Here is a 26,019-nt window from a genome sequence, read left to right as displayed (position 1 = left end):
TGGTTTGCTGGAGTCCCAAAGCCTTAGAAATGTCTTTATGATCCTTTCCAGACTGATACATGTCAACTGTTTTGTTTCTCATCTGTTCTTGAATTTCTTTAGATCGCGGCATGATGTGTTGCTCTTTAAGCATGCTTCACTTTGTCAGACAGGTTCTATTTAAGTGATTTCTTGATTCAACAGGTCTGGCAGTAATCAGGCCTGGGTGTGGCTAGTGAAATTTAACTCAGCTCTCTAAAATAATGTGGTTAATTGCAGTTCATTCATGATTTAACAGGAGGGGGCAATTCATTTTTCACGTAGGGCCACGTAGGTTTTTTCCCTTAATAAATGAAATCATCATTTAAAAACTGCATTTTGTATTTACTTGCATTATCTTTGTGTAATATTTAAATTTGTTTGATGATCTGAAACATTAAAGTGTGACAAACATGCAAAAAAAATAAGAGATCAGGAAGGGGGCCAACACTTTTTCACACCACTGTATATTAACCTCATCCGTCTCACCTGTCCAGGTGTTCCCTTCCCCAAGAACTTCATGTCTGTGGCCAAGACCATCCTGAAGCGTTTGTTCAGAGTTTATGCTCATATATATCATCAACACTTTGACGCAGTCATGCAGCTTCAGGAGGAAGCTCACCTCAACACGTCTTTCAAACACTTCATCTTCTTTGTGCAGGTGCTGTCACTGCTTTATTCTTATTATGAACGTCTTTAAAAGCGCCTGCACAAGCAATAAACCACAAGAGGTATTTCAGAGTCCCTAAAACATGGCCTAAAAGTGGCTTACAGCTTTTATTATATGGCAGCAATAGCAATCTGATAAAAGATAGCAATTAATAATAATCAAAATAACTAATTTATTAGTCTAAATGTAGGCTTCTTACAGTTGTCAAGCAACTTGCTGCATTTAATATAGTATTCAAATGATATGGGATCAGCAGTTTGTGTATAATGTCTGTAAAAATGCTTTTGTGATGGTCATAAATTTGTGTTTTAGCTGTTGCATTGCTCATCTAACTATATTGAAATTAACTCTTAATTGAAACAAACTCTTAATTTTTTTGGAAGAAATTAATACTTTTATTCATGATGGATGCATTAAATTGATCAAAAGTGACAGTAAAGACATTAATATTGTTACAAAAGATTTCTTTAAATAAATGATGTTTTCCCCCAAAATAGTAAGCAGCACAACTGTTTTCAACATTGATAATTATCAGAAATGTTTCTTGAGCCACAAATCAGCATATTAGAATGATTTCTGAAGGATCATGTGACACTGAAGACTGGAGTAATGATGCTGAAAATTCAGCTTTGAATCACAGGAATACATTTTACAATACATTCAAATAAAAAAATGGTTATTTTAGATTGAAATAATATTTCACAATATTACTGTTTTGAATGTGTTTTTGATCAAATAAATGCAGCCTTGGAGACTTCTTTCAAAAACAATACAAATTCTTACCAATTCTAAACTTATGGACTGTATTCTTGAATTTTCAATTCAACAAATTATTTTGTACATTTTTAGGAGTTTAACTTGATCGACCGTAAGGAACTGGCGCCTCTTCAAGAGCTAATTGAAAAACTCACAACGAAAGACAGATAAACTGAGACAAGGAGGGGAAAAGAAGTTAACAATGAAGAAACCGTGATCCTGCTCTCTCTTCTGACTCTCCTTTCTATCTTTTGCTTTGTAATGATGATTTTAACCCCACGGCATTGCTAGGTGAACCATAGTGAAGTGAAGGAACTGCACAATACTAATATTTCTAAATAGATCAAACCTGATTTTTGGCATTTGATGACAAAATGTTGCCTGATGAAATGGTTACATATGATTTCAAGTCCTTCACATTATTGGTTTAGTTCGGTCACTGAAAGGGAGGGATTTTGTCCTATGAGAATTGAACTTAGTACAGACTACAGTGATCCGGTATGCTGCCTGTGTTGGCAGTGAATAGGTGATTCGCTTTCTTTGACTAGTGTGAATGTTAAAGCAGCGGTTAATAAACAGAACTGCACACATCCCGCGGAAGAACATTCCAACCGGAGCTACTTCTCTAAGTTTATGTCTATGGCGATTCACGCAGGTATGTGTTACTCCGCAGCGGTGACGACCCGACCAGGCTACTATAGTCCAAATATAAGTCCTTATTATAAGCAGTGTTGGGGGTAATATATTACAAGTAACGCGAGTTACGTAATCAGATTACTTTTTCAAGTAACTAGTAAAGTAACGCATTACTTTTTAATTTACAAGAGAATATCTGAGTTACTTTTTAAAATAAGTAATGCAAGTTACTTTTTTTTTCCAATTTATTGATTGACAGCTCTTGTGTCGCCATGTTGAGAGAAATCAGAAGATGTTACTGTAGTTCTAAAATTAATATGAATATGCATTAATTCATCTCGCTTACAAAAAAGAAAAAACTCAGATTCAGTATTCCTCAAAATGAATAAAAATAATGAAACTCCAAATATGACGCAAACCTGCAATAATTAAATGTTAAACAACACAAATATCCTTTATGTATTTAATCCCATTCTATTAAGCAATGTCTTTGCTTCTGACCTGATGATCCAGTTCAAGCGTACTAATAAGCACAACCGTACTAATAAGCACAAATTACTCTAGACAAACATTTGTGTCTTTTTTTATTTCTGAAGTGTGTTGAAATTTCTTCTTCTGCATTCTACTGTACGGACATAAATGTACTTTCCCTTCAGCCTGAGGCTTATTCATTTCACTTTAGGTGTATAAAGGCTTTTATATTTGCCAAAAATATAACTTTTTTATTTTAAAAACAAACAAGCAAGCCCTGTCCAGACTTAAAAAGTAACGCAAAAGTAACGTAACACATTACTTCCCATAAAAAGTAACTAAGTAACGTAATTAGTTACTTTTTTATGGAGTAATGCAATATTGTAATGCATTACTTTTAAAAGTAACTTTCCCCAACACTGATTATAAGTGTACCGTAGTGACTCAGAATAAGACAAAAATGCGGTTTGGAAGATGAATTCATGATGTATTCGCTCATTATATACATTTAGCAAATTTTGAACACATAGTGCTGCTTTGAAAGACGTTTGATTCTTCAATGCTGTAATGCTGACAGCAAAAAAGATGGAGTTAAATAGCTTAAGTCAGTTTTCCTATGCAATAATGATCTTATTATTTGTCTTCACTGATGTTACTGGACAAAATTGTTCCATATCAGAGCTTGTTTCTTCACAATATATTTCATATTTACTATCGGTCACTATGAAGTATTTGAGCCAGGTTTTGAATAATAAATATGACATGTTGGACCCAGATGGCTGATGGGAAGTGTTGGCCTTGAATTGATATCTTCTGCCATGCGTCTAAGAGACAAAAATAAATATATGATAACAGCTCAGAGTCTCTGATAAGATATTTGCTTTGCTCAAGCTGTTTCAGTTTAGTTAATTTGTCGTAAAAGCATTGAATTCGTGCAACTGGGTTGCCAAACCTTTCTTAAATATTTAAACCTGTTCAATTATTTAAAGCATTTCATTTGCACCCATTCGAAATATACTTACTCACACAGTTCTGAAATATTCAGTACGTTGATGAATTTATCTTTATTGTTTGGTTGTATTAGTTGTTAAGGTTAGAAATATTGCAGCATTCGGTTCTGAAGTAAATGATTGTGGGTTTATCTCCATTTTAACTTATTTTTCATCTCCGTTCTTCTATTAACACTTTTATGGTTGTTTTAAAAACCTTAGATTTACGTTCCTTTTGAAGTTATATTGTTTCACGAATGTAATAGTTTTACTTCTAATGGTTTGGACTATGCTATAGTGTGAAACAGTGCCAACCGCTGATTAATATCAGACAGATGTGAAGTATTTATAAAGCTTTTTTGTCACTGAAATGAGGATATATTTTCCCTGAACTGTAACATAATTAGGGTAGATTAGATATGTAAATACATGCACACGATTTCCTGATATTGTTCTAGTTTACATGAATAAAAAATATCACTGATGTTATTTTTGCTGTACATAAAGCAAATAAAACCCTTCTCAACATTTTACGTATATTTATGGTTTATATTTATATATTATGTTTTTTTTCGCATGTGTGTGTAAAATGAAAAAACTGTTTTCAGGTAAATTAACCTTTTATTGTTTTTATAAATTACTATATAATTTTTTTTACAGCCATTCGTTCTCATATGTATTTTTAAAGTAATAATAATAATGAAGTGTTGTTGTGTATGTAAAGCACGTGAGGTTTGAGAGCAGCTGTTTCCGGTGGGAGGAGCTTGAAGTTTAAGCGCCAGAATTTAAGAATTGAATGTCCCGCCTGTTTCTCTGCTAACTGACTGTAACTGTACAGAGTGTTATTGTACAATATTGCATGAAGATAAAATGTCTCCCACTGCCAAACGAGCCTGTCCCAGTCCTCTGAACGACAGCCTGGAGAAAAGACTGAAACGCATCTCCATTGAAGGAAACATTGGTAAGTCATTCGGTGTTTTTTGTCAGTAGTGTAAGCTTATTTCATTGCTGGACATAACCATCGAATGCTACAAATCCAGCTTTTATAGGGTTACAATTGCTTTTCACATAGATTTATGCTAATGCGATAGCTGTTCTTACTTTTATGAAGAAAATAAATATTTATTGATTTGTCCTTCTTGATTTAAGAATTTTTAGATATTCTGGCTGGAAACAAGACAAAAAAAACATTTTTTTTTTTGCAGTGCAGGATTTACAAACTGGAAAGAAAGATTGCGGAGAATGCTTTTATCAGCAATACTAGCTAGTTATTACAAACCTGTGTTATTTTAGTATTGTGGTAGCAGTTTACAATAATATTCTGTTTGTTAATATTAATTAACTGCATAGTAAACATGAACTAAGAATGAAAATACTTCTAAAACCTTCATTAATCTTAGTTAATTTCAACATTTACTAATACATTATTAAACTCAAACGTCGTATTTGTTCATATTGTTTAAAGGACCTGAGCTAACATGAACTAACAGTTGTATTTTTTAGGGATGCACGATATATCGGCCACCATATCGGTATTGGCCCATATCGGCTCATTTTTTCTGTTATTGGTATCGGCCTGATAAGAAAATTTGGCCGATATCTTAAAGCCGATAAATAATGCATTATTTCCTTCAGAGACACTTCAGATGTGCGCTGTTCGTTTGCAGCCTTTTGTGCAATTGTACGTTGTAATATTGTGTTTATTTGATGTATATCTGATTTATCTCATATAGAATGCGTTTGGTTAAGTTAAAAGAGCGCTTCAGTTTACCGGTGATCGTCTTTAGCTCAGCGCACGCAGCTCAAACAGCAGTGCACAACATTAATAACTATGATTGGGAATGTCGTGTATATAACATTCTAATGAGAACATTATTATAATAAAACGTTGTGAATTCTTTGTGTTTAGTTGCTGTGTTTCAGTGCGTTGTTATGGGAAGAGCGCATCCACAACAGGATCACACATTCTGACTATAGCATGCAATAACTGCGTCATTTTGTACATATATAAGTTGTAATATTATGTTTATGTTGTATTAATATTAATTTCAGGATGCATTTCCTTGAGTTAAATAAGCTGCCAGCAAAACGCTTCAGTTTACCGTGTTCATTCAGCTCTTCAGCTTCAGCACGTGCAGCTCAATGGCTGCTATTTAAAACAGTGGTATTAATTTGTTACTTTTTCAAAATCATTGATATATTATTAATAACAACAACCACTTGTATTTTTCTCTTATTATTTTCATCAACAATATGGTTTAGTAATTAAAATCATTTAATTATTGTCCGTGCAGAGTCTATTCCGTTTTATTGATCTATGGCGCATTCATTTTGATTCTTTACACGTGTAATGATGTCCAGTGACTTGTTTGCATTATTTATGCATTATTTTATTTATTTGTAAGACTTTTTTATGACTAAATTTGGTAATGGGAGAGTAAAAATATTTTTAAAACGTACACCGTTCAAACTAGGCTGCTTATGTTGAAGTGTTTGGGATGTGGCTTTTAATGATGAGACCTTTTTTGTAATCAGGCTCTCAAAAAGTATATAACAATTTGGATATAGATTTATCGGCCAACATATCGGTTATCGGCTTTCAAAAATAAAGAATAATCGGTTATCGGTATTGGCCAAAATTTTCATATCGGTGCATCCCTAAATTAAACCTATATTAGCACATTCCTTTTCTAAATGTCACTGTCCCCTTGCTTTCTGTGAAGCAGACTAATCACACTTTAACAGATGATTTATAATGTCTATATCTGTTATGTGTCTTTTTATTAAGAGTTTATCGGTCCTTGCATTGTGCAAACTATTGCATCAGTGTTATTTTAGTATTTTTTTAGGGATGCTATTATAGTTTTTATTAATATTTTAAATTATTCTTTATTTTTATTGTTTTTGATGATCATTATTTTTTTTTTATGTCTATATAGTTTTGAATAGTTTTTTAATTTTAGTTTTAGTACATCAAGTTAAATGAAGTGAAAATAAGAAATGTTGCCTCAGCAGCTAACTGAAATAAAATAATAAAATTTTTCTTTAATATGTATTTTTTTACATTTTATTTCAAGTAACAATTTTTCAAAATGGTTTTTAATAGCTAACTATAATAATCCTGTATTGCTTTTAACATAGGTTTAAAATTGGGATGTGTAAATTAACCATGTTGATCAATATTGGATATTTAGTCTTTTAAAATTTAACAATATATAATATTATATGATTTATGTATATAAATCTATACATATATAAGATGTAGGTAGATATGTGTATATAGACCATTAATAAATAAACATACAAAAAATAACAATAAAATGAATTGATCAATATTTGTATATATTTAACAGCCATATTATATATATATATATATATATACATACATAATATACATACAGTCGTGGCCAAAAGTATTTTTTGGTACATTTTGTAATTGCTAAATGTACAGCTTAAGCTGTTATAGTGTTTATTAACATTGTTTCTAGATTATCTTACTGCCAATACATGTAGAAAAAATGTGAATGAACACCACAACAGTTTAAGTAGCAAATTTTGCAAAACACAAAATTTGTGTCACTGCCAATACTTTTGGCCACAACTGTATATAAATATATATATAACTATCTTAATTTCTGTGTGGAATTGACATACAAAGATTGGATGCCTAACAAATGTAGACCAATATAACGTGTATGTATACGTTCAGGAATTGACCACCTCTCAGAAGAGTGGAGGAAATGTGCTGCAGATGATGTACGAGAAGCCCGATCGCTGGGCCTACACCTTCCAGAGCTACGCCTGCATGAGCCGCATCCGCTCGCAGATCAGATCCACCAACGGAAAACTGCGAGAGGCCGAGAATCCAGTGCAGTTCTTCGAACGATCCGTGTACAGCGACAGGTAGACTGCACCTGGTATTAATATCCGTTATCAAATGGGACATGCATCTGAAATGCATCTCCTCCTTTCGTTGATGAAGGGTCTGTGATTGTTATACAACCGTCATTATGTCACAAAGTCAAATAAATAGAAATATCAACTAATCGGCTTACTTTAATCACTTTGATTGGTGTGTTGCAGGTACATCTTTGCCTCTAACCTCTATGAAAGTGAGTGTGTGAATGAAACAGAGTGGGCGATCTATCAGGACTGGCACAGCTGGCTGCATAAGCAGTTTGGGAAGCACATTGAGCTGGACGGCATCATTTACCTGCGGGCAAAACCAGAAGTATGAACGCAAACCCAGATGGGGCCTTTAAAGTGATTCTGCTGTGCTGTGAAAAAGAGTAAACAAGGCCATTTTGTGTTACAGAGGTGTTTGGAGCGATTGTATTTGAGAGGAAGAGACGAGGAACAGGGAATTCCACTGGAATATCTGGAGAAACTTCACTATAAACATGAGAGCTGGTTACAGCACAGGACTATGAGGTAACGCACACACTACATAACACCAGCCATTATAATATCTTCATTCATGGAAGTACCAAAGTATCACTATGTTTGACATCCTTATAAAAAAGAAAGTTGTTTTAAATTATTATACATTTATTTTATTTTATTTATTAATAAATATTATGATAAATATATTTTTATGTAATATATTTACTTGTCTAAGAATGTAAAATGTAGCACGATGATACAAAAATAAATTATTTAAAACAAAAACTATATATATATATACACGCATATATAAATTTTTTTATTAATTTACATTAAGATATTAAATGTAATGATGAGAATACAAAAATGTATTATTATATATTATTGTTATTATTATTTTATTAATTTATTTATTAATTTACATTAGATTGATTAGAATTTTAATATTAACTAAGTTCAAATATTGAAAAATATATCCTTAAAGTAAAAAATATTTAATTTTATTAATTTACATTTAGATTTTTTGTTAACTTTTTTTAAATATGTAAAGTAATTTACATTAAACTGATATATATATATATAAGGATGTAAAATGTAGTAAGATAAAAAAAGAATTTAAATTAATTAATTATTAAAAATAAATGAATTAATCACCCTGTGCGTGTGTGTGTGTGTGTGTGTGTGCAGTATGGAGTTTGAGTATCTGAATGAAGTGCCGGTTCTTACCCTGGATGTCAATGATGATTTTAAAGACGACAAGATCAAGTGTGCTGATATGATCGAGAAGGTATGACACACACAGTAGAAAAAAAAGTGAATTCTGTTGGTTTTTACTCGCCCTCATTATGTTTGCTAGTCCTTGGAATGACATGAGGGTAAATATGAGTAAATAATGAATTTACATTTTTTTCGTTAAGTTAATCTAGCATATCACCCAGAGCATGTGTTGAGTGAACGTTTGAACAATGTTTGTCAAATGTGGCGGAACTAAAGTTGCATCTTATGATGAGGGTGCAATACAGGGACCATTATATACTCTAGAAATTGCATATTATACATGGTTTATACTCTAGACACACACACGTTGTAGCTTCATACATATTATACCCACTGTGGAACACACCATTTCTTTGCATGCACATGGATGCTTTACACAGTGCAGTAATAAATGTATTAAAGTGAAATATGAGGACAGTTTCAGTTTAAAAGTTGATTTAATATTTTTTTTGTCTTCCCCAGGTGAAAGAATTTCTGAGCACCCTGTGATTACGATGAGAAAAGGTGCATGTTGGACAGAATAATTTAACATTGTTTTTTTTTTTTTTTTTTTAACCATGAACTTTTGTGTGAAATGGCAAAATATGAAAGTAGTGTCCATTTAGTGCTTATCAATGTTTTTTTGTAATTTAAATTTGTTTACTTCTGATGAATTAAATAATTTTTTTAAATAATTTTAAAGAACAAATATAAGTCTTCTGCTCACCAAGGCACCATTTATTTGATCAAAAATACAGTAAAATCAGTAATATTGTGTAATATTATTACAATTTAAAATAACTGTTTTCTATTTGAAAATATTTTAAAATGTAATTTATTTCTGTGATCAAAGCTGAATTTTCAGCATCATTACTCCAGTCTTCAGTGTCACATGATCTATCAGAAATCATTCTAAAATGGTAATGTGCTGCTCAAGAAACATTTAATAGTATTCAGTGTTGAATGTCACATGATCCTTCAGAAATCATTCTAAAATGGTAATGTGCTGCTCAAGAAGCATTTAATAGTATTCAGTGTTGAAAACAGCTGTGCTGCTTCATATTTTTGTGCAAATTGACATTTTTCAGGATTTTTTTGATGAGTATAAAGTTCAAAAGAACAGCTTTTTTATTTTTTATATATCATTTGTAACATTATAAATGCCTTTACTGTCACTTTTGATCAATTTAATGCATCCTTGCTGAATAAAAAAAAAAATATATATATATTGATTTTTATTTTTATTTTTTAAATCTTACTGACCCCAACTTTTGAGCGGTAGTGTATATATATATATATGCAACAATTGTGCTTTAATCAAAGCATTCTTTGTGTGGCTTTAAAGGAATAGTTTACCCAAAATCAGCTGAATCATCATTTACTTTCCCTCATGTCGTTTCAAGGCCGTATGCTGGAGCTGCATGAGGGAGAGTGAACACTTGAGAGTTTTTGGGAAAGCTGTTCCTGTAAATGAGCACAGGTGTGTGCTGCTGATATTCCTGAACGGCCAGTAGGTGGCGTAGTTCTACAGCGCTTTAGAAACAATACAATACTATTCCTTGAGATGAGTATAAAGTTCAAAAGAACAGCTTTTTTATTTTTTATATATCATTTGTAACATTATAAATGCCTTTACTGTCACTTTTGATCAATTTAATGCATCCTTGCTGAATAAAAAAAAATATATATATATATTGATTTTTATTTTTATTTTTTAAATCTTACTGACCCCAACTTTTGAGCGGTAGTGTATATATATATATGCAACAATTGTGCTTTAATCAAAGCATTCTTTGTGTGGCTTTAAAGGAATAGTTTACCCAAAATCAGCTGAATCATCATTTACTTTCCCTCATGTCGTTTCAAGGCCGTATGCTGGAGCTGCATGAGGGAGAGTGAACACTTGAGAGTTTTTGGGAAAGCTGTTCCTGTAAATGAGCACAGGTGTGTGCTGCTGATATTCCTGAACGGCCAGTAGGTGGCGTAGTTCTACAGCGCTTTAGAAACAATACAATACTATTCCTTGAATTTTAAGTCATCATTTCATGTCGTAAATTCTAAAGAACTGAGGGATTCACAACCATTACTCAGGATTTTTAAGTACATAACTTTTTCATTAAATATGTGACAACTTGAACTGGATGACATTCCTGGAGTTTTTCTAAATGATTTGGAACATTCTACTAAATGCTGAATAAGTCTACAGTACCGAATAATTGTATGTCTGCAATTATCAGGTGCTCAAGAATCACGTTTATCTTTAAGGGTTTCATGGTTATGTAAATGTAATCAAAGCATTCAAGGAAAAGTCATGGTATTTCTAATAGATAGATAGAATGTATGTTATTGATTTAATTTACATATTTAAATTCATATTACTAAGTATCAAAGATTGATTGAAGTCATGTTACAGAAATAAAACTTTTATGATACTTTTATGACACTTTCATGCTTCACCTCATCGAAATGTATATTTATGATTATATATATCATGTATAATATTCTATATAGGTTTATTGCATGCTAAAGTCATGTTACACTGCATAAAAATAACTTTTATGACACGTAAGCGTATTTAATTGAATGTGTATGCTGTTTATATTGCAGAGAGGCCGCATGTGTCCTAACTGAAGTGCAGTATTTTTCAGATGTATTCGGACTGTCCACTCGTGTGGTCAGTGTTTCGGTGCGGATGCAGGTATTCACTGTTGCATCTCACATGCTGACCTCTCGTGTCTCATCCTCCCACTGCTGCGTCACGCTGGAGGAGGGCGAGATCTTTAAATATGGAACAAGACTCGAGTCGAGCGCGACGCGGGCAGGTTTACGCGCAACGTGGAGCGTTTTCCGACGGGACGGAGAGAGTTCGTGAGCCTGTTGCGTTATGACTGCTGGAGTGACTGAATGTACTGTAGTTCGTAGACGCAGCAGCGAATTATCTCTGGCTCCAGATAAACTGAAGTGAGTCTCTGTATGTGTTCCTGCTTTTACGCATCCAGACACGCTGAACTTGGAGCGAATTCGCACTTGCGCATATTTTGGAAGCGTTTCTGAAGCCCGGACGCACTTTAATTCAGCGGAGGAGAAGAGGACGCGCACGGCACGGTCAACATGAGCGACAAAAACAAGTGAGTACTTTTATTTGCATGTTATCTTCCCATTCGAGATCAGTTGTGTCTCCATAAGTGGGTCGAGAACAGCCCTCCCACCCTGAATCTGTCCTGCTTCTTCAACAAAAAGTAAAGGTGTAACAGTATCCTTCAGGACAGAGCAACAGATCTGCTCCGAGTCTGTGCGGTCAGGGCTTCAAGTTTCAGGGACGGAGGTTATTATCTATTAAAGACATTAAACTGGGCTTTTGCATACGTTTGACAGCTCATGAACATCCTTAATGTTCAAACTTCGTAATGGTTTCTTGCACTCTAATAGGTTCTAACAAGAACCACAAATGATAACTCTTAAAAATAAAGATCATCTGGTTCCATGAAGAACCTTTAACATCCATGGAACCTTTCCATTGCACTAAAAGTTTTTAGAGTGAGGAAAAATGGGTTCTTTAGTTGTTCTTTTAGGAACCGCTTTCTGAAAATGTATTTGGGGAACCTGAAATGTTTCTTTTATGGTTCTCTTTTGGATTCTTTATTTTTAAAAGTGTAGGAGAGCGATTTGAGGTTCTACAGAGAACTTTTTGTTCTTCAGTTTTTTAAAACATCTGTGAATTTGGTGCTTCAGAAACCAATATGTTGAGCTGAAAAGCTGTTCTTGATCAACAAGAAGAACCAAAAGTGTTTAATTCCGCCAGAGAACCGGTTTAGTTTTCATGGTCACCTTTTATTCTCTACTTCTTTACAAACCATATGAACTTGGTGCTTCAGAACCCCGAAAACAGTATGCTGAACCTTAGAGAGCCAGAAACTCTTCTTTGTCAGCAACAAGAACCAAAAGTCTTTAATTCCATCAGAGAACCTGTTCAGGTTCCACAACCATTTTATTCGCTACTTCTTTAGAAATACATCCATGTATTGATAATTTAGAGCCCAGAAATGAATATGATGATCTGAACAACTCTAGATAATCAAAAACCATTTTGCATGAGAACAAGAACCTGCAATGAACATCAAGAGCTTTTTGGCAATCATAATCATACATTGTAGGAGAGTCATTTGAGGCTCTACAGAGAAACCGTCTGTGTAATTATTGCTTCAGATCCCAGAAACCAATATGCTGAACCTTAAAGAGCCAAAAATGGTTCTTGATCAGCAACACAAATCAAAACTGTTTGTTTAATTCCATCAAAAATCTTTTTTAGGTTTCACAATCACTTTTTGTTCTCTGCTTCTTTAGAAAAGCATCTGTGTATTGCCAATTTAGAGCTCAGAAATCAATATGCTGATCTGAAAAACCAACAAAGGCTCTCCAAAGAACCAGTTCAAGAAATCTAGATAACCAAGAACTATTTTGCTTAAGAACAAAAACATACAATGGAACATCAAGAGCTTTTTGGCTCTCAGAGAACTTTTTATTCTTCAGTTCTTTAAAACATCTGTGAACTTGGCGCTTCAGAGCCCAGAAACCAGTAGGCTGAACCTTAGAGAGCCAAAAACTGTTCTTGATCAACAACACGAACCAAAACTGTTTAATTCCGTCAGAGAACCTGTTTGGGTCACTTTTTTCTTTAACTTCATTATTAGAAAAATATGTATTTTAGAACCCAAAGGCTCCCCAAAGAATTATGTAGTAACTCAAGAGCCTTAGAAACCCAAGAACCAAAACTGGTTCTTGACTGAAGAACAAGAACCTGCAATGAAACATCAAGAGCTTTTTGACGCTCTGAAAAATCAAACCATTCTTGAACCAGAATATTTTAATAATCTAGAGAACCCTTTGTCCATTTGAAAGGTTCCATGGATGTTAAAGGTTCTTCATGGAACCAAAGATGCCAATAAAGAACCTTTATTTTTAAAAGTGTATAGCAAGTGAATGGTTCTTTGCTGAACCCAAGAATCACCTTTTTTTTTTTAACTGAATGAAATATCTCATTGGGGTCTCTAGAGGCCATTAGTAGGGGGTTCCACCACCGACTCATGATGTATGATGCAGTTCACTCTTTTCATTCTAATGTTACTGCCAAGTCGTGCTGCTTTAAGTCGCCCTCTTTACAGGTTCCCTAAAGCCACGGCTTGAGCGGTCAACGTAATCTTTTTCCAAGAAGCTCCTGTCAAAACCAATTAGCTCCTTAGTGTCCAGAAGCAATGCGTGCGTCGCTTAGCGTTCCAGAAACCGGTGGCTGGATATAATGCAGGGGATTCGATCTCCTTTTAGTTCAGTGCAGCATGTGCTGTCATAATAAAAGAGCCAGCTGCCTGCAGGGATCAGATTTTTTGACCAATAGGGCTCTTCAGATGTGAGTGGATGGGTCATGTGATGTCTGCTTTCTTATGCAGTGCTAAGGACATTTAGATTTTTACGCTTTAATAAGCACTAATGTTCATTACGGGTAAATTAACCCTCACTAACAGTACTGTGATGGTAGTTAATGTATGGTACTGGATGATTACCATATTCATATAGTATGGTATTTAAATGGTGAATACCACAGTATAACCACGGTGTCATGCCCACAAAAATGGCAATACCATGGTACTTTGATATCTGCAAACAAGTACTTAAAAATACCATTTTCCTTTGTACACATACCATGGAACTACCATGTTTTTGGACTTTTAGACCATAGTAGTACCAGTACAATGATATATTTCAAAGTACTATAGTAATACCATGGGATACCATTTTTTATGTATACTATGGTATTGGTACTCAAACAATACCATGGTATTATCTAAAAATGTGGTATTATCATGGTACATGTTTTAAAAAAAACAACAACAATTCCTGCTACTTTGAAGATTACCGAGGTATAACCATGTCTAAACGGTTTTTATTCATATTTTTATACTATTATATTTATGAATACTTTAAATTAGCTTTTTTATCATTTCATTTTAATTTGAGTAATTTTATGTTTGTCATTTTATTAGTTTTAGTTTTAATTTTCTTTATTTCAGTTTTATTAATATTAGTACTTCAACTTATTTATTCAGCTTCGTTATTATTATTATAATTATTCAATTTGAACTGTTACTCTTTTTTTTAGAATGTTTTTCATGTAATATTTATTTTTTTATTATTACCAACAAATAGTTTTTACTAGTTTTAGTTTTAGTTCCCAAGGCAACATTTATTTATTTTTTACTTTTTCCAATTATTTATTTATTTTAGTTTTAAGTAACAATAACAACACTTAGTTGCCAGGGCAATATTTCAATTTTTATTGAAGTTTAAGTTTTCATCTAATAATTATGTTTTCTTTTCATTTTAATTACCAAAAACTATTTTCACTAGTTTTAGTTTTAGTTAGTTCTGTTTTTTTCTGTAATTTTTTACTTTTTAAAATGTTTCATCTAATATTGATTTATTTTGGCTTTATTTTCATTACCAAACATTTTAGTTAAAGATAACAACACTGCTAAAAATCCACGATGAGATGGTACTTAAAAGTAGTGCAATACTGAATCTTTCACTATCTAAAGCTGTCAAATGATCCCACCACACCTGGAAGAACTATAAATAGCAAGGATTTCTTAAGAAAAATGTGTAAATGTTCCTCATTCCTGTTCTGGACACACACAGGCTTAACTGTATTTGTGTACGAGAGCGTTGCATAAGCGATCACTCTCACCTGTTGAGCTATGTGACTGCTCTTTCCCCTTCCATTGACTGTCTGAAGCACACAGACAGCACACAGCTTCCTGCTGTTTAGTGTCACCTGTGCAGGTATTGTGAAAGGAACTTTCATAGGAAGATAAGTGGAAAATGCAGTCACAGTGGAATGTCCTCAGTAGACTCTGCCCTCAGATATGCTCTCCATGACTCCTGATATCTCTTTTCTTCTCCTTGAGACTGAGGTCATCTGTGAGTGATGGACAGGAGCGACCCTGAGCCTGCTGGGATACAATAGCGATATGCTGTGTTCTGAAATAGGAAGATTTATGTATCAGACTGGATCTACTGTACGTGAACTTGAAGTTCTAGAGGTTTTGATGCAGACCTGCTGGTTTCACACGTCTATGGTGATAAATTCATGATTTAAAATGACTTTCATAAATCATGCACTTATTGTGTGTGATTCATCAGTGCATGTAGGAAAAAAGAAGTTTAATAATGTAACAACTTGCTTTGAAAGTGCTTTAATTTTCAGATGATGTCATCTAGGCCAAGTAGGCGGGGGAAATAGTTAACCAGTAGCAAAATAGCTATTTAAACATTGCTTTAGGCTGATGTTGTAAGTAATGCAGCCTTTATCTAGCAACCAGTTGAAGCTGCCTTTTTAAAAAAATTTTTTTAGCATTATTTATAATGTACTATTATAGTATTTAATAATGGTTTTGTTGAATGATGAATCATTAGCTTTTATTTTTATATTTTCAGTTTTTATTTAAATTTTAGTGCAACTTTTTAGTGTAAGTTTTGGTTATTTTATGTGATTTGTCTTTTTTTATATATATTTTAAATATGTTTATTTAGATTTTATTTTTTACTTTAATTTTAGTACTTTGACTTAAGCTTATTTAAGTTAGTTGCCAAGGTAATATTTCTTTTTTTTTTTAGTTAAAATTTGTAATCTCTAATATATATTAGATATAATAATATATTAAATATTTAAAATATTTTTAATATTTTATTTTATATTCAACTTTATTTCAATTAATGGAATTTAAAAAAAAATTTGTTTTACGTTTTAGTTAACAATAAAACACTGGTTAACAACAATGGCAACAATAACAAATAATAGATAAATTTGAATGCATAGAGATGCTCTGGAGACTGAACTTGACTCTTTTTGACTATCCAATCAATTCCTGTTTCCTGATCAAATCAAGTCTCATTTTTTTCTCATTAAATATCCTGTTTCACTCATAAATATTGCATTATGGAAGTACAATGGGTTGCAACTGCCATTTCATGTTGACTTAAAATCAATGATTTGTCATTTTATTTAACCCCTTAATGTCTCAGGCTGATATTTCAGATGAGTTCTTGTCTTGAAATCAGCGCTGTGTTCCTCTTCACCAGTCTGAGGTAGTCACAGTTAGGAGCTTGTTGGAGTCCAGCTGTCTCTAGCAGACATGTGGCTTGGCGTTTGGAAGTGTTTGGGTTTAGGTTCGCCTCACAGATATTCACTGATGGGTGTCTATGAAGTGACAAGTGCTGAAGTGTGTGGAATCCATCTAGAGCTTCTGTGCAAGATGACCAAAGTATTGTAAAAGTATTTTACCGTTTCATTTGTCTCTTTTATGACCCGGGACCCCAAATGCTTGACATTTTCTGCACAATTGTTGTATAATCTTCAGTAAAGCTGCATAATCATTCATAACATTAACAAACATTTAATTATGATAAACAAGTGTTGACCTAGTTTCTAAATGAACTACTATTGTGCCACTGAATTGTGTGACAGAAAGAGATTTAGATCTGTTTAATGTTATTTTGCACTGTAGAAAACCAAATGACATATCAGATGATATAACAGCTTTTTTTAGCCATTAACCACATTTAAAAATAAATTTAGATTAAAAACAAAATCATTTTAAAGACATTTCTGATTTATATGTATATGAGACATATAGAAAGTTATTTAAAATTATTAATAATTTACAATTATTTAGAATAATCTATTTTTATAATTTTGAAAGAAATGTGTGTAAATGAACCATGCATTTATATTCTTATATTTTATATTATATTTAATATATTACTCTTAAATATATGAATGCATGTGTTTGTATTTATATATATATATATATATTTAATAAATATACACAGTATACACACACATACTATGTAAATAAAAACTTTTATTTTGGATGCGATTAATCGCGATTAATCGTTTGACAGCACTAATATATGTAATATTTTATTTCAGAAATGTTATTTCTTTAAAATTATCATTTAAATTTCATGTCATTTCAAAGAAATGTGTTTATATAGAAATGTCTTTGTAATGATAAAAAAAATCTAAATTTTATTTCTAAATATAATTTAAAATGATATTTAGATATTTCTAAATATCATTTTAAAGAAATATATGTATGAGACATGTATAGAAATGTCTTTAAAATGATAAAAAAAAAGATTTATAAATGTCATTTTAAAGATGAATGTTTGTATATACACAACATATAGAAATGTCTATATAATGATAAAAAATCTACATTTTGTTTTTAAATGTCAGTTTAAAGAAATGTTTATATACAAAAGAAATTTCTTTATAGTGATAAAAAAAATCTACAATTTTTTAAATGCCATTTTGAAAAAAAAAAAAAAAAAATTTAAATTAATATATTTCTAAAAGGAAATGTCTGTTTTAAAAACAGTATCAATCTACAGACCCCCTTACAGGATCTTCATGTTGTAAAGCCGGGTGTTTGTTTGACAGCTTTTATAGTTTCTTACTGTAGAACATTGTTAATTTGTTTAATTAAGCAACCTTGTAATCATTTAAGATTGGACTACAGTGTTGTGTAAGTTGTTAAAGAAAGAAGATTTATCCCAGTGATCCCTACATCCTGATCCTGTCTGTCAGCGCGCAGCTATGCTAAAGCAGGAGATGTGGACTGAAAAGAGGAACAGAAAGAGAGAGAAAAAAAACACACTAGGAAGGGAACATAATTTGAGGTAGAGACCGCAGAGAGAAAAAGTTCTGTAGGAAACAAAGAAAGCCTTGTACAAAAAGAAAAGAATAGCTATAGGACTGACAGGAAGTGCCCAGGCGAGATGAGGAAGATAGACGTGGAATGAGGAAAATCGGTGTAGAGATGACAGGAGTAAATGGAGAAACTTCTCCTGATTTCTGTCGCTGCAGTTAAACAGCAGCTTAGACCAGCATATAGTCCAGGCTGGTTTATGGTGGTTATACTCTTGCGTAACCAGATTTCAACAGAAAAACTCGGGTATGACTTAAAATATGCTGCTATTCATACGTTTGATTGTTTTAAAACGTCCTTGCTGAATAAAAGTATTACTTTATTTAAAAACCCCAATTTTTGAATGGTAGTTTAAGACTATTGCCCGATTGAACCAGAACAAACACATCAGTCAGTCCCATCAATAACTGCTTTGTTTAATGATGGTGTTATTGATGGTATCAATCAGGTCTGGCCACTAAGAGAGTTTCGGGTGTGTTTTGGACTTTCTCTCCTCGTCTGTCTTTTATGACGTCTCTGTTCCCGCTCTGCTGTTCGTTCTGTCAGACGGAATGATTAACTGGCTCTAGCTGCTCGGGATTTAAAGAAATATACACCATTCGGTCTGACTGTTACACCATCTGCTCCTCCAAATGCCTCAAACAGACATTGCTCTAAACTCTAGCTTAACACAGCGGCTAAACTAAACTAAAGTAACTGCTAAGACATTATACGGCCAATCAATGGCTGCTGGAGTGGCATAGATTATTCCTCAACTGAGTTCATATGCAGCCAAGAAGAATATTCAGTCATTTGTGTACACTCAAGTCACTTCTTCTGTGGTAAGAAAATAATGTATTACTAGTGTATATACACTTCTGTTCAAAAGTTTGGGGTCAGTAAGATTTTTGTTAATGTTTTTAAAAGAAGTCTCTTTTGCTCATCAAGGCTGCATTTTTTTGATTAAAAATAAAGTAAAAACTGAAATATTGTGAAATATTATTACAATTTTAAATAACTGTTTTCTATTTGAATATTCCTGTGAGGCAAAGCTGAATTTTCAGCATCATTACTCCAGTCTTCAGTGTCACATGATCCTTCAGAAATCATGCTGATTTGCTGATATTTAGTTCATAAAAAACAATAAATGTCTTTACTGTCAGTTTTGATCAAATGAATTCATCCTTGATGAATAAAAATATTAGTTTCTTTCAAAAAAAAATGTAAACAAACAAATATTTGAAATTTTAAATGCTGAATAAAAAAAGAAATAAAAGAAAAACAAATATTTGAAATTTTAAATGCTGAATTAAAAAAGAAATAAAAGAAAAACTAATATTTGAAATTTTAAATTGTTTTATATATATATATATATATATATATATAACACAATTAAAAATTTCAAATATATGTATAACATCATTAGTCTTCAGTGTCACATGATCCTTCAGAAATCATTCTAATTTGCTGATATTTAGTTCATAAAAAACAATAAATGTCTTTACTGTCAGTTTTGATCAAATGAATTCATCCTTGATGAATAAAAATATTAGTTTCTTTCAAAAAAAAATTTAAACAAACAAATATTTGAAATTTTAAATGCTGAATAAAAAAAGAAATAAAAGAAAAACAAATATTTGACATTTTTAATTGTTTTATATATATATATAACACAATTAAAAATTTCAAATATATGTATACAAATTTCAAATATATATATAAAACACAATTAAAAATAATTATATATAACAATTAAAAATGTCAAAAAATTACCCCATTCAGTGACCTGCGACTAGATGTTTGATTCACCAAGAACTTTGATTCGAAGAAATCAGTCTGATAAATCAACAAGTTCAACTGATTCATTTTAAAAGAACCAAAGATTCGTTTGAGTTTAGCTCACTGGGTGAAGTTGGATATATTTTTCTCTCTGGGTAATGATTTGGTCTAAATGCTAAAAGCTAAATATGAATGTCATTGAGATTCCTGGACTGTGCATCTAGCAAACGATCCCACAATCACTTGTTTGCACAGATCATAAAGTTAATTGTGAACACCAAAAAAGTGGCAAGTAAACCAGATTAAACTGAAACAAATTGGCGTTCCCATAGAAGCCGTAACATTTGAGGAATTAGAGCATATGAGAAGGATTTAAAGATCAGTAGGTCTTATTAAAAGCTCTGCTGAAATCCCACTTACACAATGATGTGGCTATGCTTCAGTTTTTCACTCGTACTTTGCTACATGAGTCAATTTTCCTGCTTGTCACTGTGTATTTAGTGTAGTATCTAAACTAATAGTCATGTCGCTATTGAGTTGAGCTCAAGAACTAGGGTTCAGTGACCGTCCCAAGCACCCAATAAACCACTTCCGGCGTCAGATTGCACGTGACCTTTGACCTCAGGAAGCGTTTGTGGGAGTCTGCAGCTGTCAGACCAACACCTCGTTTCCTCTTTGATTGATCACGTCTGTAAAATCGCCGCAGCTTCTGTGTCGTGTGTGTTAATGGCAGGAGAAAGTGTTCAGGAAATGCGAGTATCGTTCCTGTCTCGTGTCATTTGTCCCGTCTCTGAATAGGTAAACACGGTGCAAGGGCTGCTGGGAGCTCGTGCGTCAGTCACTTACACACCTTTATTGCTTGTATTTACTTTAGCTTCATGGCATTCCTCTGCCCGGGTCTCATGATTTTCCGTATCATAAACCGTAATAAACAAATCCCTCAGTGTGTGTGAGTGTATGTGCACATATACACACACATTCAGATCAGACTCTCAATAGGTAACATATTTTGTGGTTGTGGTTTGTAGTTGTACTGTAATATTTCTCCCCAAAATCTATATTTTTTATTATTATTATTTTATTTTGTATTTTTTAATAGAATAGTTACGATTTGTTTTCATTGTGACATTTAATTCATGACAATTAAGCACATTTATTCCAAAGTTCACATTATCAAAATGTATTTAGATGTTTTGTATTTTTCATTATTGTGAATGTGATTCTCATTATGTAAAAATGTTAGTATGTAAAAAATGACAGATTTTAATGTTTCTATCAGCATAAAAAATACAATAAATACCTAAATATTATTTGTATGATTATTGCTCTTAATGATAATGCATATTATATTAATTATAATTTATTTGATTTAATTTTATTAGCATTATATACTGTATGTATATATATTACTTTTTAAACTATTGAAATATATATATATGTGTGTGTGTGTGTGTGTGTGTGTATATATATATTTATTATAATAGTTAAAAAAGTAATTATATATATATACAGTGGGTACGGAAAGTATTCAGACCCCCTTAAATTTTTCACTCTTTGTTATATTGCAGCCATTTGCTAAAATCATTTAAGTTAATTTTTTTCCTCATTAATGTACACACAGCACCCCATATTGACAGAAAAACACAGAATTGTTGACATTTTTGCAGATGTATTAAAAAAGAAAAACTGAAATATCACATGGTCCTAAGTATTCAGACCCTTTGCTCAGTATATAGTAGAAGCACCCTTTTGATCTAATAAAGCCATGAGTCTTTTTGGGAAAGATCCAACAAGTTTTTCACACCTGGATTTGAGGATCCTCTGCCATTCCTCCTTGCAGATCCTCTCCAGTCAGTACATTTTTACCTAATGAAAAAAATACAGTATTTAGAGTGTTTTTTAAAATTTAAATCACCATAAATTAAATGCAATGGAATAAATTTGACCTAAATATATTATTTAGTTATTTATTTATTTATTATTTATGAATTAAAAAAATATATATAAAAACCGTAATTATATATTTCTTCTTTTTTGCATTGCAGTCATGAGGAAAAATATACTTGATTATTATATCACAATGCAAAAAATATAGGGTTTGTTTTCTTGAAGCACAATATGTATCCTCTTTCTTTTAATTCGGGGGTGAAATATGACCATAAATGTTTTTAAAGAGTCATTCAACATAATGTACCATCACTTGATGAGCATCTGTTGAATACATCTCGATTTCTATTTCCCGTTTGTGTTCCACTAGGGATGAATCAACTTTATCTAGTTTGAAATCAAATGCAGCCAGTAGATGCGCTGCCAGAAAGCTGACTGTCAAATGCTCGAGGGTGTGTGAGGGGTTATTATAAACCGACAGATTATAGTGCATTCGGCTCATGTTTAACATGTATTAATCACTAGAAGATAACAAAACCAATCCAACCAGGTTACATGACCACCTGGCCTTTTCTTATCATTCTAAAGAACAGAGGAAATGAACTAGGGATAAATGAGGTCTATACTGTGAATTCTTAATGCAAGCTTCTATGAAATGTTTGTGTAGCGTGAATTATGAGATACATTCATGGAGATCAGAGACCAGCTGTTAAACTAATACCACTGAACTCACAGGTATAAAAGTGTCAGAGACAAACTAAAACAAAAGAGTAGGAAGTGACCATATTTATATGATGTCTCACTAGTTGTTAAAAATTAAAAATCTTGTTCAGCCTATATGATATACACTACCGATCAAATACTTTTGTTTTTTTTGGAAAAGATAGATAATAGACATTACCAAAATCTTATTTTTATTGTTATTACTATTTATAATAATAATGCATATTATATGATATTATATTATATTATGTTATTTTTATAACATATAATTAACATTATATATAAATTATTGATATATATTATTTTTACCTGTGTATCTGTGACTGGATTAATGGATGAAAAATCAGTTGTGCATCACAGGAATAAATGACATTTTAAAACGTATCAGAATAGAAAACAGTTATTTTTAAATTGTAAGAATATTTCAAGATTTTGCTGTTTTTACTGTATTTTTGATGAAATAAATGCAGCCTTGGTGAGCTGCTTTAAAAACAAAACAGACTTTTGATCCACATTGGTCAACCACCATCAATAGAGGTTATTTTTTATGACATGCTTTATTTGGATAGCATGTTATTATTTAATATCAATAATGATTTATGAGTAGTTTTTATCATAAGCAAACCTTCAACCACCATATTAGTAAGATGTGAATGGTTGCCATGTAGTTGCAGTATGGTTGCTAAGGTGTTTTGAGTGCTACAGTATGTGCATTTTTGATTGGTTCAAGTCAAACGAGTCGATCTCGAGTCACCCAATGCATCCCGTCTTCAGTGTGAGACATGTGATGACTTGATTAGAAACCAGACTGGTTCAGGCTTACATGCTTAATAAACAAGTAAAGATAAAAGTCAAGGTTAAAACACAAGTGACTGAGCTTCTTCAGAAGAAACGCTGTTCTGAGAAACGTGCGGGTGCAAGGCGAGATTAAACATGTTCGCTCTTTCTAGACAAAACCTGGTTGATTCTGGTTTTGTATTTTGACTTTGTCTACAAAAATACTTTTGTGTCTGACTTTGCCTTTCTCTGTTTTTGTCTTTTTCAGAATGGAGGATGAAGCCATAGTGGACAGGGGGGCGTCTTACATCAAAAACATGTGTGATGAAGAGGTCGAGGGTACGAAACACACACACACATAAATATATAGTGGGAAATTGGATCTCCTGTGTCACAGTGACGACTGCGGATCTCTGAGAGTCTTAGTTACTGTGGATTGAGTTTTCACTTTCACTCACTCCTGTCTCTCTCTCTCTTCTCTCGGCCAGCTGTTTTTTTTTTTTGTTGTTGTTGTTGTTGTTTTTTTTTATTCTTGCATTGCTAGTAATTTGTGTTTAAGGGCAGGAGAGGATTATGAGTGCTGCAGATGTAACAAACCAAAGCTCTACACGTGAAGATGTTTACTGTCTTAATCCACACACACACACACACACACTGAATCGATTTCTACATTCAGGAGGAATTGACTAAAGATGTGCGCCACATTAGCGAACTGCATTTCAGTGCAAAACCCTTTATCGTTTTTCTATTACTGCCGCCAAACCACCTCAAGTGAAATGTGCACTGGTGTAGCACTGCAGAGTGTGCATATTTAGTGGCATTTTATGATGATGATATTTAAAATTATGATTATAAAAACAAAACTAGTAAATTAATTGATGCTTTTACAAAGATTAGTAGTCTAAATGTATTTTTCTGGTGCAAGAAGTAGGAAATCTACACAACACACCCGATAATATATATATATATATATATATATATATATTCGTGGAACATGAAGAAATAAAATATTCTTGACAAAACCTATGTAAAATACCATGATGAATCAAAATATAAGGTTCTATAATATTTATATATAAATACTGTAGAATATATAAATGTAACATTATAAAATTATATAAAAAGTATAAAACAATACACATATAAAATGTATCTAATACACACCAGATATTTGATACAATATTTGGTTGAAATTCTTACTATATTATTATTTTTATTATTATTATTTTAAAATATTAAAAAATTCCCACCCTGTAGAGTCAATTTCTGTTTTTGTCTTTTTCAGAATGGAGGATGAAGCCATAGTGGACAGGGGGGCGTCTTACATCAAAAACATGTGTGATGAAGAGGTCGAGGGTACGAAACACACACACACATAAATATATAGTGGGAAATTGGATCTCCTGTGTCACAGTGACGACTGCGGATCTCTGAGAGTCTTAGTTACTGTGGATTGAGTTTTCACTTTCACTCACTCCTGTCTCTCTCTCTCTTCTCTCGGCCAGCTGTTTTTTTTTTTTGTTGTTGTTGTTGTTTTTTTTTATTCTTGCATTGCTAGTAATTTGTGTTTAAGGGCAGGAGAGGATTATGAGTGCTGCAGATGTAACAAACCAAAGCTCTACACGTGAAGATGTTTACTGTCTTAATCCACACACACACACACACACACTGAATCGATTTCTACATTCAGGAGGAATTGACTAAAGATGTGCGCCACATTAGCGAACTGCATTTCAGTGCAAAACCCTTTATCGTTTTTCTATTACTGCCGCCAAACCACCTCAAGTGAAATGTGCACTGGTGTAGCACTGCAGAGTGTGCATATTTAGTGGCATTTTATGATGATGATATTTAAAATTATGATTATAAAAACAAAACTAGTAAATTAATTGATGCTTTTACAAAGATTAGTAGTCTAAATGTATTTTTCTGGTGCAAGAAGTAGGAAATCTACACAACACACCCGATAATATATATATATATATATATATATATATATTCGTGGAACATGAAGAAATAAAATATTCTTGACAAAACCTATGTAAAATACCATGATGAATCAAAATATAAGGTTCTATAATATTTATATATAAATACTGTAGAATATATAAATGTAACATTATAAAATTATATAAAAAGTATAAAACAATACACATATAAAATGTATCTAATACACACCAGATATTTGATACAATATTTGGTTGAAATTCTTACTATATTATTATTTTTATTATTATTATTTTAAAATATTAAAAAATTCCCACCCTGTAGAGTCAATTTAGCCATTTTTTAAATTTATTCTAGGATTAAATTTAATTATTGTTCTGACTCTTTCCATGCAATGCTAATAATATAGAAATGAAATAGAAATGCTAATAATAATTTAACAATTTTAATTTTCTTAATTGAATACAGTACTTAAAATGATATA

At 32.2% G+C, this 26,019-nt stretch overlaps 3 protein-coding genes across 5 annotated transcripts in view; all 3 read left to right on the top strand.

Moving 5' to 3' along the window:
• The window catches only part of LOC107584591 (MOB kinase activator 1B-like), a 21,044-nt gene extending 4,834 nt beyond the window's left edge, over window positions 1-16,210 (top strand). For 2 of the 3 annotated variants that reach the window (XM_016271304.1, XM_016271305.1), the window contains 2 exons: window positions 516-679; window positions 1,538-2,065. In XM_016271304.1, the coding sequence (XP_016126790.1) occupies window positions 516-679; window positions 1,538-1,615 (242 nt within the window). In that variant the 3' untranslated portion in view covers window positions 1,616-2,065. Of the gene's footprint in view, window positions 1-515; window positions 680-1,537; window positions 2,066-4,804; window positions 4,808-16,198 lie in introns of those variants that run through there. The other variant, XR_001609157.1, reaches the window with a different exon arrangement.
• LOC107584655 (deoxycytidine kinase-like) lies at window positions 4,243-9,269 on the top strand. Its single transcript, XM_016271365.1, has 7 exons — window positions 4,243-4,501; window positions 6,329-6,348; window positions 7,250-7,443; window positions 7,624-7,771; window positions 7,856-7,971; window positions 8,611-8,710; window positions 9,163-9,269. The coding sequence occupies exons 1-7, from the start codon at window positions 4,411-4,413 to the stop codon at window positions 9,187-9,189; spliced, it is 696 nt and encodes a 231-aa protein (XP_016126851.1). The 5' UTR covers window positions 4,243-4,410; the 3' UTR covers window positions 9,190-9,269.
• Window positions 11,298-26,019, top strand: part of LOC107584654 (electrogenic sodium bicarbonate cotransporter 1-like) — a 57,713-nt gene continuing 42,991 nt past the window's right edge. Inside the window, exons 1-2 of the mRNA XM_016271364.1 lie at window positions 11,298-11,807; window positions 23,857-23,927. Of these exons, the coding sequence (XP_016126850.1) occupies window positions 11,791-11,807; window positions 23,857-23,927 (88 nt within the window). The 5' untranslated portion in view covers window positions 11,298-11,790. The remainder of the gene's footprint in view (window positions 11,808-23,856; window positions 23,928-26,019) is intronic.

The sequence above is a fragment of the Sinocyclocheilus grahami genome, unplaced genomic scaffold (assembly GCF_001515645.1).
Source record: "Sinocyclocheilus grahami isolate Dianchi unplaced genomic scaffold, SAMN03320097.WGS_v1.1 scaffold61.1, whole genome shotgun sequence".
In the NCBI taxonomy this organism is placed as follows: Eukaryota; Metazoa; Chordata; class Actinopteri; order Cypriniformes; family Cyprinidae; genus Sinocyclocheilus; species Sinocyclocheilus grahami.
The sequence above is the reverse complement of the archived record's forward strand: the minus strand, read 5'-3'. Positions and strand labels throughout refer to the sequence as shown.